Raw genomic sequence first — 26518 nt, forward strand, 5'->3', positions numbered from 1 at the left:
GCAGTGCGAGCCCAGCGGCAGCTCTACATGAAGGTACCAATAGCCCAGGAAGGCCGCCGACCGCGGGAATTCGCGGCGCCCCCATCCCGCCAGCGTACACGAGACCCCCAGGTCACCCTGGACCACGTCGAGGGACTGCAATAATTGGCATTCGCCGTGTCACAGGGCTCGTTGGTCTAGGGGTATGATTCCTGCTTAGGGTGCAGGAGGTCCCGGGTTCAAATCCCGGACGAGCCCTAGCGTTTTGTGCAAACTGATCGCACGTCAGTGGCTGAGTCAGCGCAAAAAGCTCGCCGTCAATATCAAATGAATTTCTTATTCGATGTGAGCAATTGACACTCTGATCCAACGCGTGAAGGCGATTACGAAGGGTTCGGGTACAGATGGTAGCAGATGCATGTTAGTAAGTCTTGCTTAAAGTGATGAAAAAGTGTTTCCGCCCGGGATCGAACCGGGGACCTTCTGCGTGTTAGGCAGACGTCATAACCGCTACACCACGGAAACTGCTTGTGTGCACCTTACTTCACAGACAACTTGTAGTGATGTTGCCATCGTAACTAAAAAATTCAATAAATGTGGTACTTGCAAAACGAAGAGACATGCAGCAGATCCACACACGACGTGGCTCATTGGAGGACAATACGACAGAGGCAGGAAAATTCTGTTCCCGCCCGGGATCGAACCGGGGACCTTCTGCGTGTAAAGCAGACGTGATAACCGCTACACTACGGAAACGACGGACCCGAGCAGTCCATCCTTGTTCACTCGAACTTGCCTCAGCCTTTCTCTCGTCCGCGAATGCACACACGACAGTTCTTTTGTCAGCCTGGAACCCATCACAGCCGAGGGCTCAAGAAGTCTTCGGGGTGCTCGAGAGGGTGTCTGCCGTAGCACCCCTAACGAGATAGCGGCGTTTCGCGCAGTCGTTATTGCAAGTCATATCAGCAAAAGCAATCACTTTCTCAGCAGCAGGCAGTGCGAGCCCAGCGGCAGCTCTACATGAAGGTACCAATAGCCCAGGAAGGCCGCCGACCGCGGGAATTCGCGGCGCCCCCATCCCGCCAGCGTACACGAGACCCCCAGGTCACCCTGGACGACGTCGAGGGACTGCAATAATTGGCATTCCCCGTGTCACAGGGCTCGTTGGTCTAGGGGTATGATTCCTGCTTAGGGTGCAGGAGGTCCCGGGTTCAAATCCCGGACGAGCCCTAGCGTTTTGTGCAAACTGATCGCACGTCAGTGGCTGAGTCAGCGCAAAAAGCTCGCCGTCAATATCAAATGAATTTCTTATTCGATGTGAGCAATTGACACTCTGATCCAACGCGTGAAGGCGATTACGAAGGGTTCGGGTACAGATGGTAGCAGATGCATGTTAGTAAGTCTTGCTTAAAGTGATGAAAAAGTGTTTCCGCCCGGGATCGAACCGGGGACCTTCTGCGTGTTAGGCAGACGTGATAACCGCTACACCACGGAAACTGCTTGTGTGCACCTTACTTCACAGACAACTTGTAGTGATGTTGCCATCGTAACTAAAAAATTCAATAAATGTGGTACTTGCAAAACAAAGAGACATGCAGCAGATCCACACACGACGTGGCTCATTGGAGGACAATACGACAGAGGCAGGAAAATTCTGTTCCCGCCCGGGATCGAACCGGGGACCTTCTGCGTGTGAAGCAGACGTGATAACCGCTACACTACGGAAACGACGGACCCGAGCAGTCCATCCTTGTTCACTCGAACTTGCCTCAGCCTTTCTCTCGTCCGCGAATGCACACACGACAGTTCTTTTGTCAGCCTGGAACACATCACAGCCGAGGGCTCAAGAAGTCTTCGGGGTGCTCGAGAGGGTGTCTGCCGTAGCACCCCTAACGAGATAGCGGCGTTTCGCGCAGTCGTTATTGCAAGTCATATCAGCAAAAGCAATCACTTTCTCAGCAGCAGGCAGTGCGAGCCCAGCGGCAGCTCTACATGAAGGTACCAATAGCCCAGGAAGGCCGCCGACCGCGGGAATTCGCGGCGCCCCCATCCCGCCAGCGTACACGAGACCCCCAGGTCACCCTGGACCACGTCGAGGGACTGCAATAATTGGCATTCGCCGTGTCACAGGGCTCGTTGGTCTAGGGGTATGATTCCTGCTTAGGGTGCAGGAGGTCCCGGGTTCAAATCCCGGACGAGCCCTAGCGTTTTGTGCAAACTGATCGCACGTCAGTGGCTGAGTCAGCGCAAAAAGCTCGCCGTCAATATCAAATGAATTTCTTATTCGATGTGAGCAATTGACACTCTGATCCAACGCGTGAAGGCGATTACGAAGGGTTCGGGTACAGATGGTAGCAGATGCATGTTAGTAAGTCTTGCTTAAAGTGATGAAAAAGTGTTTCCGCCCGGGATCGAACCGGGGACCTTCTGCGTGTTAGGCAGACGTGATAACCGCTACACCACGGAAACTGCTTGTGTGCACCTTACTTCACAGACAACTTGTAGTGATGTTGCCATCGTAACTAAAAAATTCAATAAATGTGGTACTTGCAAAACGAAGAGACATGCAGCAGATCCACACACGACGTGGCTCATTGGAGGACAATACGACAGAGGCAGGAAAATTCTGTTCCCGCCCGGGATCGAACCGGGGACCTTCTGCGTGTGAAGCAGACGTGATAACCGCTACACTACGGAAACGACGGACCCGAGCAGTCCATCCTTGTTCACTCGAACTTGCCTCAGCCTTTCTCTCGTCCGCGAATGCACACACGACAGTTCTTTTGTCAGCCTGGAACCCATCACAGCCGAGGGCTCAAGAAGTCTTCGGGGTGCTCGAGAGGGTGTCTGCCGTAGCACCCCTAACGAGATAGCGGCGTTTCGCGCAGTCGTTATTGCAAGTCATATCAGCAAAAGCAATCACTTTCTCAGCAGCAGGCAGTGCGAGCCCAGCGGCAGCTCTACATGAAGGCACCAATAGCCCAGGAAGGCCGCCGACCGCGGGAATTCGCGGCGCCCCCATCCCGCCAGCGTACACGAGACCCCCAGGTCACCCTGGACGACGTCGAAGGACTGCAATAATTGGCATTCGCCGTGTCACAGGGCTCGTTGGTCTAGGGGTATGATTCCTGCTTAGGGTGCAGGAGGTCCCGGGTTCAAATCCCGGACGAGCCCTAGCGTTTTGTGCAAACTGATCGCACGTCAGTGGCTGAGTCAGCGCAAAAAGCTCGCCGTCAATATCAAATGAATTTCTTATTCGATGTGAGCAATTGACACTCTGATCCAACGCGTGAAGGCGATTACGAAGGGTTCGGGTACAGATGGTAGCAGATGCATGTTAGTAAGTCTTGCTTAAAGTGATGAAAAAGTGTTTCCGCCCGGGATCGAACCGGGGACCTTCTGCGTGTTAGGCAGACGTGATAACCGCTACACCACGGAAACTGCTTGTGTGCACCTTACTTCACAGACAAGTTGTAGTGATGTTGCCATCGTAACTAAAAAATTCAATAAATGTGGTACTTGCAAAACAAAGAGACATGCAGCAGATCCACACACGACGTGGCTCATTGGAGGACAATACGACAGAGGCAGGAAAATTCTGTTCCCGCCCGGAATCGAACCGGGGACCTTCTGCGTGTGAAGCAGACGTGATAACCGCTACACTACGGAAACGACGGACCCGAGCAGTCCATCCTTGTTCACTCGAACTTGCCTCAGCCTTTCTCTCGTCCGCGAATGCACACACGACAGTTCTTTTGTCAGCCTGGAACCCATCACAGCCGAGGGCTCAAGAAGTCTTCGGGGTGCTCGAGAGGGTGTCTGCCGTAGCACCCCTAACGAGATAGCGGCGTTTCGCGCAGTCGTTATTGCAAGTCATATCAGCAAAAGCAATCACTTTCTCAGCAGCAGGCAGTGCGAGCCCAGCGGCAGCTCTACATGAAGGTACCAATAGCCCAGGAAGGCCGCCGACCGCGGGAATTCGCGGCGCCCCCATCCCGCCAGCGTACACGAGACCCCCAGGTCACCCTGGACCACGTCGAGGGACTGCAATAATTGGCATTCGCCGTGTCACAGGGCTCGTTGGTCTAGGGGTATGATTCCAGCTTAGGGTGCAGGAGGTCCCGGGTTCAAATCCCGAACGAGCCGTAGCGTTTTGTGCAAACTGATCGCACGTCAGTGGCTGAGTCAGCGCAAAAAGCTCGCCGTCAATATCAAATGAATTTCTTATTCGATGTGAGCAATTGACACTCTGATCCAACGCGTGAAGGCGATTACGAAGGGTTCGGGTACAGATGGTAGCAGATGCATGTTAGTAAGTCTTGCTTAAAGTGATGAAAAAGTGTTTCCGCCCGGAATCGAACCGGGGACCTTCTGCGTGTTAGGCAGACGTGATAACCGCTACACCACGGAAACTGCTTGTGTACACCTTACTTCACAGACAACTTGTAGTGATGTTGCCATCGTAACTAAAAAATTCAATAAATGTGGTACTTGCAAAACGAAGAGACATGCAGCAGATCCACACACGACGTGGCTCATTGGAGGACAATACGACAGAGGCAGGAAAATTCTGTTCCCGCCCGGGATCGAACCGGGGACTTTCTGCGTGTGAAGCAGACGTGATAACCGCTACACTACGGAAACGACGGACCCGAGCAGTCCATCCTTGTTCACTCGAACTTGCCTCAGCCTTTCTCTCGTCCGCGAATGCACACACGACAGTTCTTTTGTCAGCCTGGAACCCATCACAGCCGAGGGCTCAAGAAGTCTTCGGGGTGCTCGAGAGGGTGTCTGCCGTAGCACCCCTAACGAGATAGCGGCGTTTCGCGCAGTCGTTATTGCAAGTCATATCAGCAAAAGCAATCACTTTCTCAGCAGCAGGCAGTGCGAGCCCAGCGGCAGCTCTACATGAAGGTACCAATAGCCCAGGAAGGCCGCCGACCGCGGGAATTCGCGGCGCCCCCATCCCGCCAGCGTACACGAGACCCCCAGGTCACCCTGGACCACGTCGAGGGACTGCAATAATTGGCATTCGCCGTGTCACAGGGCTCGTTGGTCTAGGGGTATGATTCCTGCTTAGGGTGCAGGAGGTCCCGGGTTCAAATCCCGGACGAGCCCTAGCGTTTTGTGCAAACTGATCGCACGTCAGTGGCTGAGTCAGCGCAAAAAGCTCGCCGTCAATATCAAATGAATTTCTTATTCGATGTGAGCAATTGACACTCTGATCCAACGCGTGAAGGCGATTACGAAGGGTTCGGGTACAGATGGTAGCAGATGCATGTTAGTAAGTCTTGCTTAAAGTGATGAAAAAGTGTTTCCGCCCGGGATCGAACCGGGGACCTTCTGCGTGTTAGGCAGACGTGATAACCGCTACACCACGGAAACTGCTTGTGTGCACCTTACTTCACAGACAACTTGTAGTGATGTTGCCATCGTAACTAAAAAATTCAATAAATGTGGTACTTGCAAAACGAAGAGACATGCAGCAGATCCACACACGACGTGGCTCATTGGAGGACAATACGACAGAGGCAGGAAAATTCTGTTCCCGCCCGGGATCGAACCGGGGACCTTCTGCGTGTGAAGCAGACGTGATAACCGCTACACTACGGAAACGACGGACCCGAGCAGTCCATCCTTGTTCACTCGAACTTGCCTCAGCCTTTCTCTCGTCCGCGAATGCACACACGACAGTTCTTTTGTCAGCCTGGAACCCATCACAGCCGAGGGCTCAAGAAGTCTTCGGGGTGCTCGAGAGGGTGTCTGCCGTAGCACCCCTAACGAGATAGCGGCGTTTCGCGCAGTCGTTATTGCAAGTCATATCAGCAAAAGCAATCACTTTCTCAGCAGCAGGCAGTGCGAGCCCAGCGGCAGCTCTACATGAAGGTACCAATAGCCCAGGAAGGCCGCCGACCGCGGGAATTCGCGGCGCCCCCATCCCGCCAGCGTACACGAGACCCCCAGGTCACCCTGGACCACGTCGAGGGACTGCAATAATTGGCATTCGCCGTGTCACAGGGCTCGTTGGTCTAGGGGTATGATTCCTGCTTAGGGTGCAGGAGGTCCCGGGTTCAAATCCCGGACGAGCCCTAGCGTTTTGTGCAAACTGATCGCACGTCAGTGGCTGAGTCAGCGCAAAAAGCTCGCCGTCAATATCAAATGAATTTCTTATTCGATGTGAGCAATTGACACTCTGATCCAACGCGTGAAGGCGATTACGAAGGGTTCGGGTACAGATGGTAGCAGATGCATGTTAGTAAGTCTTGCTTAAAGTGATGAAAAAGTGTTTCCGCCCGGGGACCTTCTGCGTGTTAGGCAGACGTGATAACCGCTACACCACGGAAACTGCTTGTGTGCACCTTACTTCACAGACAACTTGTAGTGATGTTGCCATCGTAACTAAAAAATTCAATAAATGTGGTACTTGCAAAACGAAGAGACATGCAGCAGATCCACACACGACGTGGCTCATTGGAGGACAATACGACAGAGGCAGGAAAATTCTGTTCCCGCCCGGGATCGAACCGGGGACCTTCTGCGTGTGAAGCAGACGTGTTAACCGCTACACTACGGAAACGACGGACCCGAGCAGTCCATCCTTGTTCACTCGAACTTGCCTCAGCCTTTCTCTCGTCCGCGAATGCACACACGACAGTTCTTTTGTCAGCCTGGAACCCATCACAGCCGAGGGCTCAAGAAGTCTTCGGGGTGCTCGAGAGGGTGTCTGCCGTAGCACCCCTAACGAGATAGCGGCGTTTCGCGCAGTCGTTATTGCAAGTCATATCAGCAAAAGCAATCACTTTCTCAGCAGCAGGCAGTGCGAGCCCAGCGGCAGCTCTACATGAAGGCACCAATAGCCCAGGAAGGCCGCCGACCGCGGGAATTCGCGGCGCCCCCATCCCGCCAGCGTACACGAGACCCCCAGGTCACCCTGGACGACGTCGAAGGACTGCAATAATTGGCATTCGCCGTGTCACAGGGCTCGTTGGTCTAGGGGTATGATTCCTGCTTAGGGTGCAGGAGGTCCCGGGTTCAAATCCCGGACGAGCCCTAGCGTTTTGTGCAAACTGATCGCACGTCAGTGGCTGAGTCAGCGCAAAAAGCTCGCCGTCAATATCAAATGAATTTCTTATTCGATGTGAGCAATTGACACTCTGATCCAACGCGTGAAGGCGATTACGAAGGGTTCGGGTACAGATGGTAGCAGATGCATGTTAGTAAGTCTTGCTTAAAGTGATGAAAAAGTGTTTCCGCCCGGGATCGAACCGGGGACCTTCTGCGTGTTAGGCAGACGTGATAACCGCTACACCACGGAAACTGCTTGTGTGCACCTTACTTCACAGACAAGTTGTAGTGATGTTGCCATCGTAACTAAAAAATTCAATAAATGTGGTACTTGCAAAACAAAGAGACATGCAGCAGATCCACACACGACGTGGCTCATTGGAGGACAATACGACAGAGGCAGGAAAATTCTGTTCCCGCCCGGAATCGAACCGGGGACCTTCTGCGTGTGAAGCAGACGTGATAACCGCTACACTACGGAAACGACGGACCCGAGCAGTCCATCCTTGTTCACTCGAACTTGCCTCAGCCTTTCTCTCGTCCGCGAATGCACACACGACAGTTCTTTTGTCAGCCTGGAACCCATCACAGCCGAGGGCTCAAGAAGTCTTCGGGGTGCTCGAGAGGGTGTCTGCCGTAGCACCCCTAACGAGATAGCGGCGTTTCGCGCAGTCGTTATTGCAAGTCATATCAGCAAAAGCAATCACTTTCTCAGCAGCAGGCAGTGCGAGCCCAGCGGCAGCTCTACATGAAGGTACCAATAGCCCAGGAAGGCCGCCGACCGCGGGAATTCGCGGCGCCCCCATCCCGCCAGCGTACACGAGACCCCCAGGTCACCCTGGACCACGTCGAGGGACTGCAATAATTGGCATTCGCCGTGTCACAGGGCTCGTTGGTCTAGGGGTATGATTCCAGCTTAGGGTGCAGGAGGTCCCGGGTTCAAATCCCGAACGAGCCGTAGCGTTTTGTGCAAACTGATCGCACGTCAGTGGCTGAGTCAGCGCAAAAAGCTCGCCGTCAATATCAAATGAATTTCTTATTCGATGTGAGCAATTGACACTCTGATCCAACGCGTGAAGGCGATTACGAAGGGTTCGGGTACAGATGGTAGCAGATGCATGTTAGTAAGTCTTGCTTAAAGTGATGAAAAAGTGTTTCCGCCCGGAATCGAACCGGGGACCTTCTGCGTGTTAGGCAGACGTGATAACCGCTACACCACGGAAACTGCTTGTGTACACCTTACTTCACAGACAACTTGTAGTGATGTTGCCATCGTAACTAAAAAATTCAATAAATGTGGTACTTGCAAAACGAAGAGACATGCAGCAGATCCACACACGACGTGGCTCATTGGAGGACAATACGACAGAGGCAGGAAAATTCTGTTCCCGCCCGGGATCGAACCGGGGACTTTCTGCGTGTGAAGCAGACGTGATAACCGCTACACTACGGAAACGACGGACCCGAGCAGTCCATCCTTGTTCACTCGAACTTGCCTCAGCCTTTCTCTCGTCCGCGAATGCACACACGACAGTTCTTTTGTCAGCCTGGAACCCATCACAGCCGAGGGCTCAAGAAGTCTTCGGGGTGCTCGAGAGGGTGTCTGCCGTAGCACCCCTAACGAGATAGCGGCGTTTCGCGCAGTCGTTATTGCAAGTCATATCAGCAAAAGCAATCACTTTCTCAGCAGCAGGCAGTGCGAGCCCAGCGGCAGCTCTACATGAAGGTACCAATAGCCCAGGAAGGCCGCCGACCGCGCGAATTCGCGGCGCCCCCATCCCGCCAGCGTACACGAGACCCCCAGGTCACCCTGGACCACGTCGAGGGACTGCAATAATTGGCATTCGCCGTGTCACAGGGCTCGTTGGTCTAGGGGTATGATTCCTGCTTAGGGTGCAGGAGGTCCCGGGTTCAAATCCCGGACGAGCCCTAGCGTTTTGTGCAAACTGATCGCACGTCAGTGGCTGAGTCAGCGCAAAAAGCTCGCCGTCAATATCAAATGAATTTCTTATTCGATGTGAGCAATTGACACTCTGATCCAACGCGTGAAGGCGATTACGAAGGGTTCGGGTACAGATGGTAGCAGATGCATGTTAGTAAGTCTTGCTTAAAGTGATGAAAAAGTGTTTCCGCCCGGGATCGAACCGGGGACCTTCTGCGTGTTAGGCAGACGTGATAACCGCTACACCACGGAAACTGCTTGTGTGCACCTTACTTCACAGACAACTTGTAGTGATGTTGCCATCGTAACTAAAAAATTCAATAAATGTGGTACTTGCAAAACGAAGAGACATGCAGCAGATCCACACACGACGTGGCTCATTGGAGGACAATACGACAGAGGCAGGAAAATTCTGTTCCCGCCCGGGATCGAACCGGGGACCTTCTGCGTGTGAAGCAGACGTGATAACCGCTACACTACGGAAACGACGGACCCGAGCAGTCCATCCTTGTTCACTCGAACTTGCCTCAGCCTTTCTCTCGTCCGCGAATGCACACACGACAGTTCTTTTGTCAGCCTGGAACCCATCACAGCCGAGGGCTCAAGAAGTCTTCGGGGTGCTCGAGAGGGTGTCTGCCGTAGCACCCCTAACGAGATAGCGGCGTTTCGCGCAGTCGTTATTGCAAGTCATATCAGCAAAAGCAATCACTTTCTCAGCAGCAGGCAGTGCGAGCCCAGCGGCAGCTCTACATGAAGGTACCAATAGCCCAGGAAGGCCGCCGACCGCGGGAATTCGCGGCGCCCCCATCCCGCCAGCGTACACGAGACCCCCAGGTCACCCTGGACCACGTCGAGGGACTGCAATAATTGGCATTCGCCGTGTCACAGGGCTCGTTGGTCTAGGGGTATGATTCCTGCTTAGGGTGCAGGAGGTCCCGGGTTCAAATCCCGGACGAGCCCTAGCGTTTTGTGCAAACTGATCGCACGTCAGTGGCTGAGTCAGCGCAAAAAGCTCGCCGTCAATATCAAATGAATTTCTTATTCGATGTGAGCAATTGACACTCTGATCCAACGCGTGAAGGCGATTACGAAGGGTTCGGGTACAGATGGTAGCAGATGCATGTTAGTAAGTCTTGCTTAAAGTGATGAAAAAGTGTTTCCGCCCGGGATCGAACCGGGGACCTTCTGCGTGTTAGGCAGACGTCATAACCGCTACACCACGGAAACTGCTTGTGTGCACCTTACTTCACAGACAACTTGTAGTGATGTTGCCATCGTAACTAAAAAATTCAATAAATGTGGTACTTGCAAAACGAAGAGACATGCAGCAGATCCACACACGACGTGGCTCATTGGAGGACAATACGACAGAGGCAGGAAAATTCTGTTCCCGCCCGGGATCGAACCGGGGACCTTCTGCGTGTGAAGCAGACGTGATAACCGCTACACTACGGAAACGACGGACCCGAGCAGTCCATCCTTGTTCACTCGAACTTGCCTCAGCCTTTCTCTCGTCCGCGAATGCACACACGACAGTTCTTTTGTCAGCCTGGAACCCATCACAGCCGAGGGCTCAAGAAGTCTTCGGGGTGCTCGAGAGGGTGTCTGCCGTAGCACCCCTAACGAGATAGCGGCGTTTCGCGCAGTCGTTATTGCAAGTCATATCAGCAAAAGCAATCACTTTCTCAGCAGCAGGCAGTGCGAGCCCAGCGGCAGCTCTACATGAAGGCACCAATAGCCCAGGAAGGCCGCCGACCGCGGGAATTCGCGGCGCCCCCATCCCGCCAGCGTACACGAGACCCCCAGGTCACCCTGGACGACGTCGAAGGACTGCAATAATTGGCATTCGCCGTGTCACAGGGCTCGTTGGTCTAGGGGTATGATTCCTGCTTAGGGTGCAGGAGGTCCCGGGTTCAAATCCCGGACGAGCCCTAGCGTTTTGTGCAAACTGATCGCACGTCAGTGGCTGAGTCAGCGCAAAAAGCTCGCCGTCAATATCAAATGAATTTCTTATTCGATGTGAGCAATTGACACTCTGATCCAACGCGTGAAGGCGATTACGAAGGGTTCGGGTACAGATGGTAGCAGATGCATGTTAGTAAGTCTTGCTTAAAGTGATGAAAAAGTGTTTCCGCCCGGGATCGAACCGGGGACCTTCTGCGTGTTAGGCAGACGTGATAACCGCTACACCACGGAAACTGCTTGTGTGCACCTTACTTCACAGACAAGTTGTAGTGATGTTGCCATCGTAACTAAAAAATTCAATAAATGTGGTACTTGCAAAACAAAGAGACATGCAGCAGATCCACACACGACGTGGCTCATTGGAGGACAATACGACAGAGGCAGGAAAATTCTGTTCCCGCCCGGGATCGAACCGGGGACCTTCTGCGTGTGAAGCAGACGTGATAACCGCTACACTACGGAAACGACGGACCCGAGCAGTCCATCCTTGTTCACTCGAACTTGCCTCAGCCTTTCTCTCGTCCGCGAATGCACACACGACAGTTCTTTTGTCAGCCTGGAACCCATCACAGCCGAGGGCTCAAGAAGTCTTCGGGGTGCTCGAGAGGGTGTCTGCCGTAGCACCCCTAACGAGATAGCGGCGTTTCGCGCAGTCGTTATTGCAAGTCATATCAGCAAAAGCAATCACTTTCTCAGCAGCAGGCAGTGCGAGCCCAGCGGCAGCTCTACATGAAGGTACCAATAGCCCAGGAAGGCCGCCGACCGCGGGAATTCGCGGCGCCCCCATCCCGCCAGCGTACACGAGACCCCCAGGTCACCCTGGACCACGTCGAGGGACTGCAATAATTGGCATTCGCCGTGTCACAGGGCTCGTTGGTCTAGGGGTATGATTCCTGCTTAGGGTGCAGGAGGTCCCGGGTTCAAATCCCGGACGAGCCCTAGCGTTTTGTGCAAACTGATCGCACGTCAGTGGCTGAGTCAGCGCAAAAAGCTCGCCGTCAATATCAAATGAATTTCTTATTCAATGTGAGCAATTGACACTCTGATCCAACGCGTGAAGGCGATTACGAAGGGTTCGGGTACAGATGGTAGCAGATGCATGTTAGTAAGTCTTGCTTAAAGTGATGAAAAAGTGTTTCCGCCCGGAATCGAACCGGGGACCTTCTGCGTGTTAGGCAGACGTGATAACCGCTACACCACGGAAACTGCTTGTGTGCACCTTACTTCACAGACAACTTGTAGTGATGTTGCCATCGTAACTAAAAAATTCAATAAATGTGGTACTTGCAAAACGAAGAGACATGCAGCAGATCCACACACGACGTGGCTCATTGGAGGACAATACGACAGAGGCAGGAAAATTCTGTTCCCGCCCGGGATCGAACCGGGGACCTTCTGCGTGTGAAGCAGACGTGATAACCGCTACACTACGGAAACGACGGACCCGAGCAGTCCATCCTTGTTCACTCGAACTTGCCTCAGCCTTTCTCTCGTCCGCGAATGCACACACGACAGTTCTTTTGTCAGCCTGGAACCCATCACAGCCGAGGGCTCAAGAAGTCTTCGGGGTGCTCGAGAGGGTGTCTGCCGTAGCACCCCTAACGAGATAGCGGCGTTTCGCGCAGTCGTTATTGCAAGTCATATCAGCAAAAGCAATCACTTTCTCAGCAGCAGGCAGTGCGAGCCCAGCGGCAGCTCTACATGAAGGTACCAATAGCCCAGGAAGGCCGCCGACCGCGGGAATTCGCGGCGCCCCCATCCCGCCAGCGTACACGAGACCCCCAGGTCACCCTGGACCACGTCGAGGGACTGCAATAATTGGCATTCGCCGTGTCACAGGGCTCGTTGGTCTAGGGGTATGATTCCTGCTTAGGGTGCAGGAGGTCCCGGGTTCAAATCCCGGACGAGCCCTAGCGTTTTGTGCAAACTGATCGCACGTCAGTGGCTGAGTCAGCGCAAAAAGCTCGCCGTCAATATCAAATGAATTTCTTATTCGATGTGAGCAATTGACACTCTGATCCAACGCGTGAAGGCGATTACGAAGGGTTCGGGTACAGATGGTAGCAGATGCATGTTAGTAAGTCTTGCTTAAAGTGATGAAAAAGTGTTTCCGCCCGGAATCGAACCGGGGACCTTCTGCGTGTTAGGCAGACGTGATAACCGCTACACCACGGAAACTGCTTGTGTGCACCTTACTTCACAGACAACTTGTAGTGATGTTGCCATCGTAACTAAAAAATTCAATAAATGTGGTACTTGCAAAACGAAGAGACATGCAGCAGATCCACACACGACGTGGCTCATTGGAGGACAATACGACAGAGGCAGGAAAATTCTGTTCCCGCCCGGGATCGAACCGGGGACTTTCTGCGTGTGAAGCAGACGTGATAACCGCTACACTACGGAAACGACGGACCCGAGCAGTCCATCCTTGTTCACTCGAACTTGCCTCAGCCTTTCTCTCGTCCGCGAATGCACACACGACAGTTCTTTTGTCAGCCTGGAACCCATCACAGCCGAGGGCTCAAGAAGTCTTCGGGGTGCTCGAGAGGGTGTCTGCCGTAGCACCCCTAACGAGATAGCGGCGTTTCGCGCAGTCGTTATTGCAAGTCATATCAGCAAAAGCAATCACTTTCTCAGCAGCAGGCAGTGCGAGCCCAGCGGCAGCTCTACATGAAGGTACCAATAGCCCAGGAAGGCCGCCGACCGCGGGAATTCGCGGCGCCCCCATCCCGCCAGCGTACACGAGACCTCCAGGTCACCCTGGACCACGTCGAGGGACTGCAATAATTGGCATTCGCCGTGTCACAGGGCTCGTTGGTCTAGGGGTATGATTCCTGCTTAGGGTGCAGGAGGTCCCGGGTTCAAATCCCGGACGAGCCCTAGCGTTTTGTGCAAACTGATCGCACGTCAGTGGCTGAGTCAGCGCAAAAAGCTCGCCGTCAATATCAAATGAATTTCTTATTCGATGTGAGCAATTGACACTCTGATCCAACGCGTGAAGGCGATTACGAAGGGTTCGGGTACAGATGGTAGCAGATGCATGTTAGTAAGTCTTGCTTAAAGTGATGAAAAAGTGTTTCCGCCCGGGATCGAACCGGGGACCTTCTGCGTGTTAGGCAGACGTCATAACCGCTACACCACGGAAACTGCTTGTGTGCACCTTACTTCACAGACAACTTGTAGTGATGTTGCCATCGTAACTAAAAAATTCAATAAATGTGGTACTTGCAAAACAAAGAGACATGCAGCAGATCCACACACGACGTGGCTCATTGGAGGACAATACGACAGAGGCAGGAAAATTCTGTTCCCGCCCGGGATCGAACCGGGGACCTTCTGCGTGTGAAGCAGACGTGATAACCGCTACACTACGGAAACGACGGACCCGAGCAGTCCATCCTTGTTCACTCGAACTTGCCTCAGCCTTTCTCTCGTCCGCGAATGCACACACGACAGTTCTTTTGTCAGCCTGGAACCCATCACAGCCGAGGGCTCAAGAAGTCTTCGGGGTGCTCGAGAGGGTGTCTGCCGTAGCACCCCTAACGAGATAGCGGCGTTTCGCGCAGTCGTTATTGCAAGTCATATCAGCAAAAGCAATCACTTTCTCAGCAGCAGGCAGTGCGAGCCCAGCGGCAGCTCTACATGAAGGTACCAATAGCCCAGGAAGGCCGCCGACCGCGGGAATTCGCGGCGCCCCCATCCCGCCAGCGTACACGAGACCCCCAGGTCACCCTGGACGACGTCGAGGGACTGCAATAATTGGCATTCGCCGTGTCACAGGGCTCGTTGGTCTAGGGGTATGATTCCTGCTTAGGGTGCAGGAGGTCCCGGGTTCAAATCCCGGACGAGCCCTAGCGTTTTGTGCAAACTGATCGCACGTCAGTGGCTGAGTCAGCGCAAAAAGCTCGCCGTCAATATCAAATGAATTTCTTTTCGATGTGAGCAATTGACACTCTGATCCAACGCGTGAAGGCGATTACGAAGGGTTCGGGTACAGATGGTAGCAGATGCATGTTAGTAAGTCTTGCTTAAAGTGATGAAAAAGTGTTTCCGCCCGGGATCGAACCGGGGACCTTCTGCGTGTTAGGCAGACGTGATAACCGCTACACCACGGAAACTGCTTGTGTGCACCTTACTTCACAGACAACTTGTAGTGATGTTGCCATCGTAACTAAAAAATTCAATAAATGTGGTACTTGCAAAACGAAGAGACATGCAGCAGATCCACACACGACGTGGCTCATTGGAGGACAATACGACAGAGGCAGGAAAATTCTGTTCCCGCCCGGGATCGAACCGGGGACCTTCTGCGTGTGAAGCAGACGTGATAACCGCTACACTACGGAAACGACGGACCCGAGCAGTCCATCCTTGTTCACTCGAACTTGCCTCAGCCTTTCTCTCGTCCGCGAATGCACACACGACAGTTCTTTTGTCAGCCTGGAACCCATCACAGCCGAGGGCTCAAGAAGTCTTCGGGGTGCTCGAGAGGGTGTCTGCCGTAGCACCCCTAACGAGATAGCGGCGTTTCGCGCAGTCGTTATTGCAAGTCATATCAGCAAAAGCAATCACTTTCTCAGCAGCAGGCAGTGCGAGCCCAGCGGCAGCTCTACATGAAGGTACCAATAGCCCAGGAAGGCCGCCGACCGCGGGAATTCGCGGCGCCCCCATCCCGCCAGCGTACACGAGACCCCCAGGTCACCCTGGACCACGTCGAGGGACTGCAATAATTGGCATTCGCCGTGTCACAGGGCTCGTTGGTCTAGGGGTATGATTCCTGCTTAGGGTGCAGGAGGTCCCGGGTTCAAATCCCGGACGAGCCCTAGCGTTTTGTGCAAACTGATCGCACGTCAGTGGCTGAGTCAGCGCAAAAAGCTCGCCGTCAATATCAAATGAATTTCTTATTCGATGTGAGCAATTGACACTCTGATCCAACGCGTGAAGGCGATTACGAAGGGTTCGGGTACAGATGGTAGCAGATGCATGTTAGTAAGTCTTGCTTAAAGTGATGAAAAAGTGTTTCCGCCCGGGATCGAACCGGGGACCTTCTGCGTGTTAGGCAGACGTCATAACCGCTACACCACGGAAACTGCTTGTGTGCACCTTACTTCACAGACAACTTGTAGTGATGTTGCCATCGTAACTAAAAAATTCAATAAATGTGGTACTTGCAAAACAAAGAGACATGCAGCAGATCCACACACGACGTGGCTCATTGGAGGACAATACGACAGAGGCAGGAAAATTCTGTTCCCGCCCGGGATCGAACCGGGGACCTTCTGCGTGTGAAGCAGACGTGATAACCGCTACACTACGGAAACGACGGACCCGAGCAGTCCATCCTTGTTCACTCGAACTTACCTCAGCCTTTCTCTCGTCCGCGAATGCACACACGACAGTTCTTTTGTCAGCCTGGAACCCATCACAGCCGAGGGCTCAAGAAGTCTTCGGGGTGCTCGAGAGGGTGTCTGCCGTAGCACCCCTAACGAGATAGCGGCGTTTCGCGCAGTCGTTATTGCAAGTCATATCAGCAAAAGCAATCACTTTCTCAGCAGCAGGCAGTGCGAGCCCAGCGGCAGCTCTACATGAAGGTACCAATAGCCCAGGAAGGCCGCCGACCGCGGGAATTCGCGGCGCCCCCATCCCGCCAGCGTACACGAGACCCCCAGGTCACCCTGGACGACGTCGAGGGACTGCAATAATTGGCATTCGCCGTGTCACAGGGCTCGTTGGTCTAGGGGTATGATTCCTGCTTAGGGTGCAGGAGGTCCCGGGTTCAAATCCCGGACGAGCCCTAGCGTTTTGTGCAAACTGATCGCACGTCAGTGGCTGAGTCAGCGCAAAAAGCTCGCCGTCAATATCAAATGAATTTCTTATTCGATGTGAGCAATTGACACTCTGATCCAACGCGTGAAGGCGATTACGAAGGGTTCGGGTACAGATGGTAGCAGATGCATGTTAGTAAGTCTTGCTTAAAGTGATGAAAAAGTGTTTCCGCCCGGGATCGAACCGGGGACCTTCTGCGTGTTAGGCAGACGTGATAACCGCTACACCACGGAAACTGCTTGTGTGCACCTTACTTCACAGACAACTTGTAGTGATGTTGCCACCGTAACTAAAAAATTCAATAAATGTGGTACTTGCAAAACGAAGAGACATGCAGCAGATCCACACACGACGTGGCTCATTGGAGGACAATACGACAGAGGCAGGAAAATTCTGTTCCCGCCCGGGATCGAACCGGGGACCTTCTGCGTGTGAAGCAGACGTGATAACCGCTACACTACGGAAACGACGGACCCGAGCAGTCCATCCTTGTTCACTCGAACTTGCCTCAGCCTTTCTCTCGTCCGCGAATGCACACACGACAGTTCTTTTGTCAGTCTGGAACCCATCACAGCCGAGGGCTCAAGAAGTCTTCGGGGTGCTCGAGAGGGTGTCTGCCGTAGCACCCCTAACGAGATAGCGGCGTTTCGCGCAGTCGTTATTGCAAGTCATATCAGCAAAAGCAATCACTTTCTCAGCAGCAGGCAGTGCGAGCCCAGCGGCAGCTCTACATGAAGGTACCAATAGCCCAGGAAGGCCGCCGACCGCGGGAATTCGCGGCGCCCCCATCCCGCCAGCGTACACGAGACCCCCAGGTCACCCTGGACCACGTCGAGGGACTGCAATAATTGGCATTCGCCGTGTCACAGGGCTCGTTGGTCTAGGGGTATGATTCCTGCTTAGGGTGCAGGAGGTCCCGGGTTCAAATCCCGGACGAGCCCTAGCGTTTTGTGCAAACTGATCGCACGTCAGTGGCTGAGTCAGCGCAAAAAGCTCGCCGTCAATATCAAATGAATTTCTTATTCGATGTGAGCAATTGACACTCTGATCCAACGCGTGAAGGCGATTACGAAGGGTTCGGGTACAGATGGTAGCAGATGCATGTTAGTAAGTCTTGCTTAAAGTGATGAAAAAGTGTTTCCGCCCGGGATCGAACCGGGGACCTTCTGCGTGTTAGGCAGACGTGATAACCGCTACACCACGGAAACTGCTTGTGTGCACCTTACTTCACAGACAACTTGTAGTGATGTTGCCATCGTAACTAAAAAATTCAATAAATGTGGTACTTGCAAAACGAAGAGACATGCAGCAGATCCACACACGACGTGGCTCATTGGAGGACAATACGACAGAGGCAGGAAAATTCTGTTCCCGCCCGGGATCGAACCGGGGACCTTCTGCGTGTGAAGCAGACGTGATAACCGCTACACTACGGAAACGACGGACCCGAGCAGTCCATCCTTGTTCACTCGAACTTGCCTCAGCCTTTCTCTCGTCCGCGAATGCACACACGACAGTTCTTTTGTCAGCCTGGAACCCATCACAGCCGAGGGCTCAAGAAGTCTTCGGGGTGCTCGAGAGGGTGTCTGCCGTAGCACCCCTAACGAGATAGCGGCGTTTCGCGCAGTCGTTATTGCAAGTCATATCAGCAAAAGCAATCACTTTCTCAGCAGCAGGCAGTGCGAGCCCAGCGGCAGCTCTACATGAAGGTACCAATAGCCCAGGAAGGCCGCCGACCGCGGGAATTCGCGGCGCCCCCATCCCGCCAGCGTACACGAGACCCCCAGGTCACCCTGGACCACGTCGAGGGACTGCAATAATTGGCATTCGCCGTGTCACAGGGCTCGTTGGTCTAGGGGTATGATTCCTGCTTAGGGTGCAGGAGGTCCCGGGTTCAAATCCCGGACGAGCCCTAGCGTTTTGTGCAAACTGATCGCACGTCAGTGGCTGAGTCAGCGCAAAAAGCTCGCCGTCAATATCAAATGAATTTCTTATTCGATGTGAGCAATTGACACTCTGATCCAACGCGTGAAGGCGATTACGAAGGGTTCGGGTACAGATGGTAGCAGATGCATGTTAGTAAGTCTTGCTTAAAGTGATGAAAAAGTGTTTCCGCCCGTGATCGAACCGGGGACCTTCTGCGTGTTAGGCAGACGTGATAACCGCTACACCACGGAAACTGCTTGTGTGCACCTTACTTCACAGACAACTTGTAGTGATGTTGCCATCGTAACTAAAAAATTCAATAAATGTGGTACTTGCAAAACGAAGAGACATGCAGCAGATCCACACACGACGTGGCTCATTGGAGGACAATACGACAGAGGCAGGAAAATTCTGTTCCCGCCCGGGATCGAACCGGGGACCTTCTGCGTGTGAAGCAGACGTGATAACCGCTACACTACGGAAACGACGGACCCGAGCAGTCCATCCTTGTTCACTCGAACTTGCCTCAGCCTTTCTCTCGTCCGCGAATGCACACACGACAGTTCTTTTGTCAGCCTGGAACCCATCACAGCCGAGGGCTCAAGAAGTCTTCGGGGTGCTCGAGAGGGTGTCTGCCGTAGCACCCCTAACGAGATAGCGGCGTTTCGCGCAGTCGTTATTGCAAGTCATATCAGCAAAAGCAATCACTTTCTCAGCAGCAGGCAGTGCGAGCCCAGCGGCAGCTCTACATGAAGGTACCAATAGCCCAGGAAGGCCGCCGACCGCGGGAATTCGCGGCGCCCCCATCCCGCCAGCGTACACGAGACCCCCAGGTCACCCTGGACCACGTCGAGGGACTGCAATAATTGGCATTCGCCGTGTCACAGGGCTCGTTGGTCTAGGGGTATGATTCCTGCTTAGGGTGCAGGAGGTCCCGGGTTCAAATCCCGGACGAGCCCTAGCGTTTTGTGCAAACTGATCGCACGTCAGTGGCTGAGTCAGCGCAAAAAGCTCGCCGTCAATATCAAATGAATTTCTTATTCGATGTGAGCAATTGACACTCTGATCCAACGCGTGAAGGCGATTACGAAGGGTTCGGGTACAGATGGTAGCAGATGCATGTTAGTAAGTCTTGCTTAAAGTGATGAAAAAGTGTTTCCGCCCGGGATCGAACCGGGGACCTTCTGCGTGTTAGGCAGACGTCATAACCGCTACACCACGGAAACTGCTTGTGTGCACCTTACTTCACAGACAACTTGTAGTGATGTTGCCATCGTAACTAAAAAATTCAATAAATGTGGTACTTGCAAAACAAAGAGACATGCAGCAGATCCACACACGACGTGGCTCATTGGAGGACAATACGACAGAGGCAGGAAAATTCTGTTCCCGCCCGGGATCGAACCGGGGACCTTCTGCGTGTGAAGCAGACGTGATAACCGCTACACTACGGAAACGACGGACCCGAGCAGTCCATCCTTGTTCACTCGAACTTGCCTCAGCCTTTCTCTCGTCCGCGAATGCACACACGACAGTTCTTTTGTCAGCCTGGAACCCATCACAGCCGAGGGCTCAAGAAGTCTTCGGGGTGCTCGAGAGGGTGTCTGCCGTAGCACCCCTAACGAGATAGCGGCGTTTCGCGCAGTCGTTATTGCAAGTCATATCAGCAAAAGCAATCACTTTCTCAGCAGCAGGCAGTGCGAGCCCAGCGGCAGCTCTACATGAAGGTACCAATAGCCCAGGAAGGCCGCCGACCGCGGGAATTCGCGGCGCCCCCATCCCGCCAGCGTACACGAGACCCCCAGGTCACCCTGGACGACGTCGAGGGACTGCAATAATTGGCATTCGCCGTGTCACAGGGCTCGTTGGTCTAGGGGTATGATTCCTGCTTAGGGTGCAGGAGGTCCCGGGTTCAAATCCCGGACGAGCCCTAGCGTTTTGTGCAAACTGATCGCACGTCAGTGGCTGAGTCAGCGCAAAAAGCTCGCCGTCAATATCAAATGAATTTCTTATTCGATGTGAGCAATTGACACTCTGATCCAACGCGTGAAGGCGATTACGAAGGGTTCGGGTACAGATGGTAGCAGATGCATGTTAGTAAGTCTTGCTTAAAGTGATGAAAAAGTGTTTCCGCCCGGGATCGAACCGGGGACCTTCTGCGTGTTAGGCAGACGTGATAACCGCTACACCACGGAAACTGCTTGTGTGCACCTTACTTCACAGACAACTTGTAGTGATGTTGCCATCGTAACTAAAAAATTCAATAAATGTGGTACTTGCAAAACGAAGAGACATGCAGCAGATCCACACACGACGTGGCTCATTGGAGGACAATACGACAGAGGCAGGAAAATTCTGTTCCCGCCCGGGATCGAACCGGGGACCTTCTGCGTGTGAAGCAGACGTGATAACCGCTACACTACGGAAACGACGGACCCGAGCAGTCCATCCTTGTTCACTCGAACTTGCCTCAGCCTTTCTCTCGTCCGCGAATGCACACACGACAGTTCTTTTGTCAGCCTGGAACCCATCACAGCCGAGGGCTCAAGAAGTCTTCGGGGTGCTCGAGAGGGTGTCTGCCGTAGCACCCCTAACGAGATAGCGGCGTTTCGCGCAGTCGTTATTGCAAGTCATATCAGCAAAAGCAATCACTTTCTCAGCAGCAGGCAGTGCGAGCCCAGCGGCAGCTCTACATGAAGGTACCAATAGCCCAGGAAGGCCGCCGACCGCGGGAATTCGCGGCGCCCCCATCCCGCCAGCGTACACGAGACCCCCAGGTCACCCTGGACGACGTCGAGGGACTGCAATAATTGGCATTCGCCGTGTCACAGGGCTCGTTGGTCTAGGGGTATGATTCCTGCTTAGGGTGCAGGAGGTCCCGGGTTCAAATCCCGGACGAGCCCTAGCGTTTTGTGCAAACTGATCGCACGTCAGTGGCTGAGTCAGCGCAAAAAGCTCGCCGTCAATATCAAATGAATTTCTTATTCGATGTGAGCAATTGACACTCTGATCCAACGCGTGAAGGCGATTACGAAGGGTTCGGGTACAGATGGTAGCAGATGCATGTTAGTAAGTCTTGCTTAAAGTGATGAAAAAGTGTTTCCGCCCGGGATCGAACCGGGGACCTTCTGCGTGTTAGGCAGACGTGATAACCGCTACACCACGGAAACTGCTTGTGTGCACCTTACTTCACAGACAACTTGTAGTGATGTTGCTATCGTAACTAAAAAATTCAATAAATGTGGTACTTGCAAAACGAAGAGACATGCAGCAGATCCACACACGACGTGGCTCATTGGAGGACAATACGACAGAGGCAGGAAAATTCTGTTCCCGCCCGGGATCGAACCGGGGACCTTCTGCGTGTGAAGCAGACGTGATAACCGCTACACTACGGAAACGACGGACCCGAGCAGTCCATCCTTGTTCACTCGAACTTGCCTCAGCCTTTCTCTCGTCCGCGAATGCACACACGACAGTTCTTTTGTCAGCCTGGAACCCATCACAGCCGAGGGCTCAAGAAGTCTTCGGGGTGCTCGAGAGGGTGTCTGCCGTAGCACCCCTAACGAGATAGCGGCGTTTCGCGCAGTCGTTATTGCAAGTCATATCAGCAAAAGCAATCACTTTCTCAGCAGCAGGCAGTGCGAGCCCAGCGGCAGCTCTACATGAAGGTACCAATAGCCCAGGAAGGCCGCCGACCGCGGGAATTCGCGGCGCCCCCATCCCGCCAGCGTACACGAGACCCCCAGGTCACCCTGGACGACGTCGAGGGACTGCAATAATTGGCATTCGCCGTGTCACAGGGCTCGTTGGTCTAGGGGTATGATTCCTGCTTAGGGTGCAGGAGGTCCCGGGTTCAAATCCCGGACGAGCCCTAGCGTTTTGTGCAAACTGATCGCACGTCAGTGGCTGAGTCAGCGCAAAAAGCTCGCCGTCAATATCAAATGAATTTCTTATTCGATGTGAGCAATTGACACTCTGATCCAACGCGTGAAGGCGATTACGAAGGGTTCGGGTACAGATGGTAGCAGATGCATGTTAGTAAGTCTTGCTTAAAGTGATGAAAAAGTGTTTCCGCCCGGGATCGAACCGGGGACCTTCTGCGTGTTAGGCAGACGTGATAACCGCTACACCACGGAAACTGCTTGTGTGCACGTTACTTCACAGACAACTTGTAGTGATGTTGCCATCGTAACTAAAAAATTCAATAAATGTGGTACTTGCAAAACGAAGAGACATGCAGCAGATCCACACACGACGTGGCTCATTGGAGGACAATACGACAGAGGCAGGAAAATTCCGTTCCCGCCCGGGATCGAACCGGGGACCTTCTGCGTGTGAAGCAGACGTGATAACCGCTACACTACGGAAACGACGGACCCGAGCAGTCCATCCTTGTTCACTCGAACTTGCCTCAGCCTTACTCTCGTCCGCGAATGCACACACGACAGTTCTTTTGTCAGCCTGGAACCCATCACAGCCGAGGGCTCAAGAAGTCTTCGGGGTGCTCGAGAGGGTGTCTGCCGTAGCACCCCTAACGAGATAGCGGCGTTTCGCGCAGTCGTTATTGCAAGTCATATCAGCAAAAGCAATCACTTTCTCAGCAGCAGGCAGTGCGAGCCCAGCGGCAGCTCTACATGAAGGTACCAATAGCCCAGGAAGGCCGCCGACCGCGGGAATTCGCGGCGCCCCCATCCCGCCAGCGTACACGAGACCCCCAGGTCACCCTGGACCACGTCGAGGGACTGCAATAATTGGCATTCGCCGTGTCACAGGGCTCGTTGGTCTAGGGGTATGATTCCTGCTTAGGGTGCAGGAGGTCCCGGGTTCAAATCCCGGACGAGCCCTAGCGTTTTGTGCAAACTGATCGCACGTCAGTGGCTGAGTCAGCGCAAAAAGCTCGCCGTCAATATCAAATGAATTTCTTATTCGATGTGAGCAATTGACACTCTGATCCAACGCGTGAAGGCGATTACGAAGGGTTCGGGTACAGATGGTAGCAGATGCATGTTAGTAAGTCTTGCTTAAAGTGATGAAAAAGTGTTTCCGCCCGGGATCGAACCGGGGACCTTCTGCGTGTTAGGCAGACGTGATAACCGCTACACCACGGAAACTGCTTGTGTGCACCTTACCGTGCGGTATAAGTGTTTATTGAGTGTAGTATAACGATTACGTCTGTTATATTTCCCGAATACGCTTGTCACAAATATGATGGCTGCAGCTATACAGGAGAATGGGCTGCAGTTATTACCAAATGGAAACCTAGCCCACAATATAGGTAATGTTGAGCCAGAGACGGAGCCTGATGGGACTTCCCAGCGTCTCATGCCTGCTGAAGGCCCTCAGCAGCCTATCGCACAGGCTGAAAATCAGACTGACAGTGGTGAAACACCTGAAATAGACATTGTAATAAACAATGTGGTTTGCAGCTTTAGTGTGAGGTGCCATCTCAATCTACGACAGATTGCACTGAATGGTGCCAACGTTGAATATAGGAAAGAGAACGGGATGATAACCATGAAACTTAGGAAGCCATACACAACTGCATCCATGTGGTCTTCTGGTAAAATAACTTGCACTGGGGCAACAAGTGAAGAACAAGCAAAAATTGCAGCAAGACGTTTTGCAAGATGCTTACAGAAACTTGGTTTCAACACTAGGTTCAACAATTTTAGGGTAGTAAATGTGCTAGGCACATGTTCCATGCCATTTGCTATTAAAATAACAGCATTTTCTGAACGCTACAAAGAGACTGCTGATTATGAACCTGAGCTTCATCCAGGTGTTACATATAAGCTTAAACAGCCAAAAGCAACACTCAAAATATTTTCGACTGGTAGCATCACAGTAACAGCACCAAGTGTTGCTGATGTTCAGGCAGCCATAGAGCGTATTTTTCCTCTAGTCTATGAATTTCGTAAGGAGCGTACAAAAGAAGATTTACTTGCAATGGAGTGGAAGCGCAGAGGACAGAAACGGAAACGCAGTTACACGCACATAGAGATTGAAGAACCAGATGGTTTTGAGGACCCCTTGATGGACACGGAGGATGATGATGAAAATTATGACAGTGAAAAAAGCTGGGATTGAACTTCCAAATTTGTGGAGTGTTATTGAGGAAAGTGTGGAAAACTGATTGTGTAAACTCATATCATGGAAAGACTTGTGCTGCAGACTGAAGTGTGTTTGTAGGAAATACATGATTGTATAAAGTGCATGTGATTTGAATTATGAGCAGTAAGTGTCCAGAGCATTTTCAAAAATGAAATGAGAAGTAACATTTTCATGTATATTGTTACTTTTAATTTACTTGCACAGTGTTAGAATGCCTTGAATGTGCTTGCTATAATACTCATTATTTATGACCGCATTTTTTTTTTGCAGTCTCATCACATCATAATGTTATTTATTTACATTGCATGTTAAAGAAATCACCTTTATAAATAAACTTGCATAAGTTTTTTGCAGAATGCACATTTGTAAACTTTACTCATGCAAGTGTTTATCATTTGTAAGTTAAGAGTAGTTTATGGCATTCTGAGTCACAAAAGATGACTGCAGTTAAAAAATAAGTGGGAACAAAAATTATTTACATTTTGCAGAAAGTGTTTATAGTGTTGTTTGTGAACAAAAGATGTATTACTCATGTTGAAATAAATTGCTTCTGTACAGTTTTGAATGAGGCAATAGTGTGCAAAACATGTAATCAACCCTTGTACAAAGAAAATACAATCTATTATTAAGATTCATTTTATAAAGTAATTTGTGACTGAAATTTTGTTTTAGACTTCAGATTGACGTGTACGATAAGGAAGAAGCGATTTCATTCAATGCATTGGTAACTGCAATAAATGTGACTGCCTGTTTCTGTGTTAACCAGTGCCAGTGATGTATTCCAAATATAAACAAACTATTGTGTGTGTTCGTGGTGTTAAGTGTTTTCATTTTAATTGTTATTTAACAAGAGTTTTTTGTTACATATTTTACTTCAGACAGTAAGAAACAGGATGATATTGAAGAGTTTGTGATACAGCTGCTACTGCTAAACCATAACCGAAGTGGTTTTTGTTCCACCGCATTTGTGAATGTCTTCACTATTAGTCATTTAGTGAATTTTTGTATTTGTTCACCAGTTACTTAATAATATATCAATATATGCTGTAAAAAAAAAAAAAAAAAAAAAAAAAAGGGGTATGATTCCTGCTTAGGGTGCAGGAGGTCCCGGGTTCAAATCCCGGACGAGCCCTAGCGTTTTGTGCAAACTGATCGCACGTCAGTGGCTGAGTCAGCGCAAAAAGCTCGCCGTCAATATCAAATGAATTTCTTATTCGATGTGAGCAATTGACACTCTGATCCAACGCGTGAAGGCGATTACGAAGGGTTCGGGTACAGATGGTAGCAGATGCATGTTAGTAAGTCTTGCTTAAAGTGATGAAAAAGTGTTTCCGCCCGGGATCGAACCGGGGACCTTCTGCGTGTTAGGCAGACGTGATAACCGCTACACCACGGAAACTGCTTGTGTGCACCTTACTTCACAGACAACTTGTAGTGATGTTGCCATCGTAACTAAAAAATTCAATAAATGTGGTACTTGCAAAACAAAGAGACATGCAGCAGATCCACACACGACGTGGCTCATTGGAGGACAATACGACAGAGGCAGGAAAATTCTGTTCCCGCCCGGAATCGAACCGGGGACCTTCTGCGTGTGAAGCAGACGTGATAACCGCTACACTACGGAAACGACGGACCCGAGCAGTCCATCCTTGTTCACTCGAACTTGCCTCAGCCTTTCTCTCGTCCGCGAATGCA

At 52.1% G+C, this 26518-nt stretch overlaps 1 protein-coding gene and 75 non-coding genes across 76 annotated transcripts; 26 read left to right on the top strand and 50 right to left on the bottom strand.

Moving 5' to 3' along the window:
• The first annotated feature begins 165 nt into the window (after positions 1 to 165).
• On the top strand, positions 166 to 237 carry Trnap-agg. The gene has a single exon. It is a non-coding gene; the product is annotated as a tRNA-Pro (tRNA).
• A 194-nt stretch (positions 238 to 431) lies between these two features.
• On the bottom strand, positions 432 to 504 carry Trnav-aac. Its single transcript has one exon. It is a non-coding gene; the product is annotated as a tRNA-Val (tRNA).
• A 158-nt stretch (positions 505 to 662) lies between these two features.
• On the bottom strand, positions 663 to 735 carry Trnav-uac. Its single transcript has one exon. It is a non-coding gene; the product is annotated as a tRNA-Val (tRNA).
• Positions 736 to 1137: 402 nt separating this feature from the next.
• Positions 1138 to 1209, top strand: Trnap-agg. The gene has a single exon. It is a non-coding gene; the product is annotated as a tRNA-Pro (tRNA).
• A 194-nt stretch (positions 1210 to 1403) lies between these two features.
• Positions 1404 to 1476, bottom strand: Trnav-aac. The gene has a single exon. It is a non-coding gene; the product is annotated as a tRNA-Val (tRNA).
• Positions 1477 to 1634: 158 nt separating this feature from the next.
• Positions 1635 to 1707, bottom strand: Trnav-cac. The gene has a single exon. It is a non-coding gene; the product is annotated as a tRNA-Val (tRNA).
• Positions 1708 to 2109: 402 nt separating this feature from the next.
• On the top strand, positions 2110 to 2181 carry Trnap-agg. The gene has a single exon. It is a non-coding gene; the product is annotated as a tRNA-Pro (tRNA).
• Positions 2182 to 2375: 194 nt separating this feature from the next.
• Trnav-aac lies at positions 2376 to 2448 on the bottom strand. The gene has a single exon. It is a non-coding gene; the product is annotated as a tRNA-Val (tRNA).
• A 158-nt stretch (positions 2449 to 2606) lies between these two features.
• Positions 2607 to 2679, bottom strand: Trnav-cac. Its single transcript has one exon. It is a non-coding gene; the product is annotated as a tRNA-Val (tRNA).
• Positions 2680 to 3081: 402 nt separating this feature from the next.
• On the top strand, positions 3082 to 3153 carry Trnap-agg. The gene has a single exon. It is a non-coding gene; the product is annotated as a tRNA-Pro (tRNA).
• A 194-nt stretch (positions 3154 to 3347) lies between these two features.
• Trnav-aac lies at positions 3348 to 3420 on the bottom strand. The gene has a single exon. It is a non-coding gene; the product is annotated as a tRNA-Val (tRNA).
• Positions 3421 to 3578: 158 nt separating this feature from the next.
• Positions 3579 to 3651, bottom strand: Trnav-cac. The gene has a single exon. It is a non-coding gene; the product is annotated as a tRNA-Val (tRNA).
• Positions 3652 to 4053: 402 nt separating this feature from the next.
• Trnap-agg lies at positions 4054 to 4125 on the top strand. The gene has a single exon. It is a non-coding gene; the product is annotated as a tRNA-Pro (tRNA).
• A 194-nt stretch (positions 4126 to 4319) lies between these two features.
• On the bottom strand, positions 4320 to 4392 carry Trnav-aac. The gene has a single exon. It is a non-coding gene; the product is annotated as a tRNA-Val (tRNA).
• A 158-nt stretch (positions 4393 to 4550) lies between these two features.
• Positions 4551 to 4623, bottom strand: Trnav-cac. The gene has a single exon. It is a non-coding gene; the product is annotated as a tRNA-Val (tRNA).
• Positions 4624 to 5025: 402 nt separating this feature from the next.
• Positions 5026 to 5097, top strand: Trnap-agg. The gene has a single exon. It is a non-coding gene; the product is annotated as a tRNA-Pro (tRNA).
• A 194-nt stretch (positions 5098 to 5291) lies between these two features.
• Positions 5292 to 5364, bottom strand: Trnav-aac. The gene has a single exon. It is a non-coding gene; the product is annotated as a tRNA-Val (tRNA).
• Positions 5365 to 5522: 158 nt separating this feature from the next.
• Positions 5523 to 5595, bottom strand: Trnav-cac. Its single transcript has one exon. It is a non-coding gene; the product is annotated as a tRNA-Val (tRNA).
• Positions 5596 to 5997: 402 nt separating this feature from the next.
• On the top strand, positions 5998 to 6069 carry Trnap-agg. The gene has a single exon. It is a non-coding gene; the product is annotated as a tRNA-Pro (tRNA).
• A 414-nt stretch (positions 6070 to 6483) lies between these two features.
• On the bottom strand, positions 6484 to 6556 carry Trnav-cac. The gene has a single exon. It is a non-coding gene; the product is annotated as a tRNA-Val (tRNA).
• Positions 6557 to 6958: 402 nt separating this feature from the next.
• Positions 6959 to 7030, top strand: Trnap-agg. The gene has a single exon. It is a non-coding gene; the product is annotated as a tRNA-Pro (tRNA).
• Positions 7031 to 7224: 194 nt separating this feature from the next.
• On the bottom strand, positions 7225 to 7297 carry Trnav-aac. Its single transcript has one exon. It is a non-coding gene; the product is annotated as a tRNA-Val (tRNA).
• Positions 7298 to 7455: 158 nt separating this feature from the next.
• On the bottom strand, positions 7456 to 7528 carry Trnav-cac. The gene has a single exon. It is a non-coding gene; the product is annotated as a tRNA-Val (tRNA).
• Positions 7529 to 7930: 402 nt separating this feature from the next.
• On the top strand, positions 7931 to 8002 carry Trnap-agg. The gene has a single exon. It is a non-coding gene; the product is annotated as a tRNA-Pro (tRNA).
• Positions 8003 to 8196: 194 nt separating this feature from the next.
• Trnav-aac lies at positions 8197 to 8269 on the bottom strand. Its single transcript has one exon. It is a non-coding gene; the product is annotated as a tRNA-Val (tRNA).
• A 158-nt stretch (positions 8270 to 8427) lies between these two features.
• Positions 8428 to 8500, bottom strand: Trnav-cac. Its single transcript has one exon. It is a non-coding gene; the product is annotated as a tRNA-Val (tRNA).
• Positions 8501 to 8902: 402 nt separating this feature from the next.
• Trnap-agg lies at positions 8903 to 8974 on the top strand. The gene has a single exon. It is a non-coding gene; the product is annotated as a tRNA-Pro (tRNA).
• Positions 8975 to 9168: 194 nt separating this feature from the next.
• Trnav-aac lies at positions 9169 to 9241 on the bottom strand. The gene has a single exon. It is a non-coding gene; the product is annotated as a tRNA-Val (tRNA).
• Positions 9242 to 9399: 158 nt separating this feature from the next.
• Trnav-cac lies at positions 9400 to 9472 on the bottom strand. The gene has a single exon. It is a non-coding gene; the product is annotated as a tRNA-Val (tRNA).
• Positions 9473 to 9874: 402 nt separating this feature from the next.
• On the top strand, positions 9875 to 9946 carry Trnap-agg. The gene has a single exon. It is a non-coding gene; the product is annotated as a tRNA-Pro (tRNA).
• A 194-nt stretch (positions 9947 to 10140) lies between these two features.
• Trnav-aac lies at positions 10141 to 10213 on the bottom strand. The gene has a single exon. It is a non-coding gene; the product is annotated as a tRNA-Val (tRNA).
• Positions 10214 to 10371: 158 nt separating this feature from the next.
• Positions 10372 to 10444, bottom strand: Trnav-cac. Its single transcript has one exon. It is a non-coding gene; the product is annotated as a tRNA-Val (tRNA).
• Positions 10445 to 10846: 402 nt separating this feature from the next.
• Positions 10847 to 10918, top strand: Trnap-agg. The gene has a single exon. It is a non-coding gene; the product is annotated as a tRNA-Pro (tRNA).
• A 194-nt stretch (positions 10919 to 11112) lies between these two features.
• Trnav-aac lies at positions 11113 to 11185 on the bottom strand. Its single transcript has one exon. It is a non-coding gene; the product is annotated as a tRNA-Val (tRNA).
• A 158-nt stretch (positions 11186 to 11343) lies between these two features.
• Trnav-cac lies at positions 11344 to 11416 on the bottom strand. Its single transcript has one exon. It is a non-coding gene; the product is annotated as a tRNA-Val (tRNA).
• A 402-nt stretch (positions 11417 to 11818) lies between these two features.
• On the top strand, positions 11819 to 11890 carry Trnap-agg. Its single transcript has one exon. It is a non-coding gene; the product is annotated as a tRNA-Pro (tRNA).
• Positions 11891 to 12084: 194 nt separating this feature from the next.
• Positions 12085 to 12157, bottom strand: Trnav-aac. The gene has a single exon. It is a non-coding gene; the product is annotated as a tRNA-Val (tRNA).
• Positions 12158 to 12315: 158 nt separating this feature from the next.
• Trnav-cac lies at positions 12316 to 12388 on the bottom strand. The gene has a single exon. It is a non-coding gene; the product is annotated as a tRNA-Val (tRNA).
• A 402-nt stretch (positions 12389 to 12790) lies between these two features.
• On the top strand, positions 12791 to 12862 carry Trnap-agg. The gene has a single exon. It is a non-coding gene; the product is annotated as a tRNA-Pro (tRNA).
• A 194-nt stretch (positions 12863 to 13056) lies between these two features.
• On the bottom strand, positions 13057 to 13129 carry Trnav-aac. Its single transcript has one exon. It is a non-coding gene; the product is annotated as a tRNA-Val (tRNA).
• Positions 13130 to 13287: 158 nt separating this feature from the next.
• Trnav-cac lies at positions 13288 to 13360 on the bottom strand. Its single transcript has one exon. It is a non-coding gene; the product is annotated as a tRNA-Val (tRNA).
• Positions 13361 to 13762: 402 nt separating this feature from the next.
• On the top strand, positions 13763 to 13834 carry Trnap-agg. Its single transcript has one exon. It is a non-coding gene; the product is annotated as a tRNA-Pro (tRNA).
• Positions 13835 to 14028: 194 nt separating this feature from the next.
• Trnav-aac lies at positions 14029 to 14101 on the bottom strand. The gene has a single exon. It is a non-coding gene; the product is annotated as a tRNA-Val (tRNA).
• A 158-nt stretch (positions 14102 to 14259) lies between these two features.
• Trnav-cac lies at positions 14260 to 14332 on the bottom strand. The gene has a single exon. It is a non-coding gene; the product is annotated as a tRNA-Val (tRNA).
• A 402-nt stretch (positions 14333 to 14734) lies between these two features.
• Positions 14735 to 14806, top strand: Trnap-agg. Its single transcript has one exon. It is a non-coding gene; the product is annotated as a tRNA-Pro (tRNA).
• Positions 14807 to 14999: 193 nt separating this feature from the next.
• Positions 15000 to 15072, bottom strand: Trnav-aac. Its single transcript has one exon. It is a non-coding gene; the product is annotated as a tRNA-Val (tRNA).
• A 158-nt stretch (positions 15073 to 15230) lies between these two features.
• Positions 15231 to 15303, bottom strand: Trnav-cac. Its single transcript has one exon. It is a non-coding gene; the product is annotated as a tRNA-Val (tRNA).
• Positions 15304 to 15705: 402 nt separating this feature from the next.
• Trnap-agg lies at positions 15706 to 15777 on the top strand. Its single transcript has one exon. It is a non-coding gene; the product is annotated as a tRNA-Pro (tRNA).
• Positions 15778 to 15971: 194 nt separating this feature from the next.
• Trnav-aac lies at positions 15972 to 16044 on the bottom strand. Its single transcript has one exon. It is a non-coding gene; the product is annotated as a tRNA-Val (tRNA).
• Positions 16045 to 16202: 158 nt separating this feature from the next.
• Positions 16203 to 16275, bottom strand: Trnav-cac. The gene has a single exon. It is a non-coding gene; the product is annotated as a tRNA-Val (tRNA).
• A 402-nt stretch (positions 16276 to 16677) lies between these two features.
• Trnap-agg lies at positions 16678 to 16749 on the top strand. The gene has a single exon. It is a non-coding gene; the product is annotated as a tRNA-Pro (tRNA).
• A 194-nt stretch (positions 16750 to 16943) lies between these two features.
• On the bottom strand, positions 16944 to 17016 carry Trnav-aac. Its single transcript has one exon. It is a non-coding gene; the product is annotated as a tRNA-Val (tRNA).
• A 158-nt stretch (positions 17017 to 17174) lies between these two features.
• On the bottom strand, positions 17175 to 17247 carry Trnav-cac. Its single transcript has one exon. It is a non-coding gene; the product is annotated as a tRNA-Val (tRNA).
• Positions 17248 to 17649: 402 nt separating this feature from the next.
• Positions 17650 to 17721, top strand: Trnap-agg. The gene has a single exon. It is a non-coding gene; the product is annotated as a tRNA-Pro (tRNA).
• Positions 17722 to 17915: 194 nt separating this feature from the next.
• Trnav-aac lies at positions 17916 to 17988 on the bottom strand. Its single transcript has one exon. It is a non-coding gene; the product is annotated as a tRNA-Val (tRNA).
• A 158-nt stretch (positions 17989 to 18146) lies between these two features.
• On the bottom strand, positions 18147 to 18219 carry Trnav-cac. The gene has a single exon. It is a non-coding gene; the product is annotated as a tRNA-Val (tRNA).
• Positions 18220 to 18621: 402 nt separating this feature from the next.
• On the top strand, positions 18622 to 18693 carry Trnap-agg. Its single transcript has one exon. It is a non-coding gene; the product is annotated as a tRNA-Pro (tRNA).
• Positions 18694 to 18887: 194 nt separating this feature from the next.
• Positions 18888 to 18960, bottom strand: Trnav-aac. The gene has a single exon. It is a non-coding gene; the product is annotated as a tRNA-Val (tRNA).
• Positions 18961 to 19118: 158 nt separating this feature from the next.
• Trnav-cac lies at positions 19119 to 19191 on the bottom strand. The gene has a single exon. It is a non-coding gene; the product is annotated as a tRNA-Val (tRNA).
• A 402-nt stretch (positions 19192 to 19593) lies between these two features.
• On the top strand, positions 19594 to 19665 carry Trnap-agg. Its single transcript has one exon. It is a non-coding gene; the product is annotated as a tRNA-Pro (tRNA).
• A 194-nt stretch (positions 19666 to 19859) lies between these two features.
• Trnav-aac lies at positions 19860 to 19932 on the bottom strand. Its single transcript has one exon. It is a non-coding gene; the product is annotated as a tRNA-Val (tRNA).
• A 158-nt stretch (positions 19933 to 20090) lies between these two features.
• Positions 20091 to 20163, bottom strand: Trnav-cac. The gene has a single exon. It is a non-coding gene; the product is annotated as a tRNA-Val (tRNA).
• A 402-nt stretch (positions 20164 to 20565) lies between these two features.
• Trnap-agg lies at positions 20566 to 20637 on the top strand. Its single transcript has one exon. It is a non-coding gene; the product is annotated as a tRNA-Pro (tRNA).
• A 194-nt stretch (positions 20638 to 20831) lies between these two features.
• Trnav-aac lies at positions 20832 to 20904 on the bottom strand. Its single transcript has one exon. It is a non-coding gene; the product is annotated as a tRNA-Val (tRNA).
• A 158-nt stretch (positions 20905 to 21062) lies between these two features.
• Positions 21063 to 21135, bottom strand: Trnav-cac. The gene has a single exon. It is a non-coding gene; the product is annotated as a tRNA-Val (tRNA).
• A 402-nt stretch (positions 21136 to 21537) lies between these two features.
• Positions 21538 to 21609, top strand: Trnap-agg. Its single transcript has one exon. It is a non-coding gene; the product is annotated as a tRNA-Pro (tRNA).
• A 194-nt stretch (positions 21610 to 21803) lies between these two features.
• Trnav-aac lies at positions 21804 to 21876 on the bottom strand. The gene has a single exon. It is a non-coding gene; the product is annotated as a tRNA-Val (tRNA).
• A 158-nt stretch (positions 21877 to 22034) lies between these two features.
• On the bottom strand, positions 22035 to 22107 carry Trnav-cac. Its single transcript has one exon. It is a non-coding gene; the product is annotated as a tRNA-Val (tRNA).
• Positions 22108 to 22509: 402 nt separating this feature from the next.
• Positions 22510 to 22581, top strand: Trnap-agg. Its single transcript has one exon. It is a non-coding gene; the product is annotated as a tRNA-Pro (tRNA).
• Positions 22582 to 22775: 194 nt separating this feature from the next.
• On the bottom strand, positions 22776 to 22848 carry Trnav-aac. Its single transcript has one exon. It is a non-coding gene; the product is annotated as a tRNA-Val (tRNA).
• Positions 22849 to 23006: 158 nt separating this feature from the next.
• On the bottom strand, positions 23007 to 23079 carry Trnav-cac. Its single transcript has one exon. It is a non-coding gene; the product is annotated as a tRNA-Val (tRNA).
• A 402-nt stretch (positions 23080 to 23481) lies between these two features.
• Positions 23482 to 23553, top strand: Trnap-agg. Its single transcript has one exon. It is a non-coding gene; the product is annotated as a tRNA-Pro (tRNA).
• Positions 23554 to 23747: 194 nt separating this feature from the next.
• Positions 23748 to 23820, bottom strand: Trnav-aac. The gene has a single exon. It is a non-coding gene; the product is annotated as a tRNA-Val (tRNA).
• A 25-nt stretch (positions 23821 to 23845) lies between these two features.
• On the top strand, positions 23846 to 25871 carry LOC124776570 (TATA box-binding protein-like 1). Its single transcript, XM_047251616.1, has one exon. It carries the CDS (start codon positions 23915 to 23917, stop codon positions 24794 to 24796), a length of 882 nt encoding a protein of 293 aa, XP_047107572.1. The 5' UTR covers positions 23846 to 23914; the 3' UTR covers positions 24797 to 25871.
• Positions 25872 to 26146: 275 nt separating this feature from the next.
• Positions 26147 to 26219, bottom strand: Trnav-aac. Its single transcript has one exon. It is a non-coding gene; the product is annotated as a tRNA-Val (tRNA).
• Positions 26220 to 26377: 158 nt separating this feature from the next.
• Trnav-cac lies at positions 26378 to 26450 on the bottom strand. The gene has a single exon. It is a non-coding gene; the product is annotated as a tRNA-Val (tRNA).
• Positions 26451 to 26518: the final 68 nt, after the last annotated feature.

This window comes from Schistocerca piceifrons, chromosome 2 (assembly GCF_021461385.2).
Source record: "Schistocerca piceifrons isolate TAMUIC-IGC-003096 chromosome 2, iqSchPice1.1, whole genome shotgun sequence".
In the NCBI taxonomy this organism is placed as follows: domain Eukaryota; kingdom Metazoa; phylum Arthropoda; class Insecta; order Orthoptera; family Acrididae; genus Schistocerca; species Schistocerca piceifrons.

Excerpts from the sequence above, each read along its gene's own strand:
- LOC124776570 (XM_047251616.1), top strand. The coding sequence starts at position 23,915 with ATGATGGCTGCAGCTATACAGGAGAATGGGCTGCAGTTATTACCAAAT.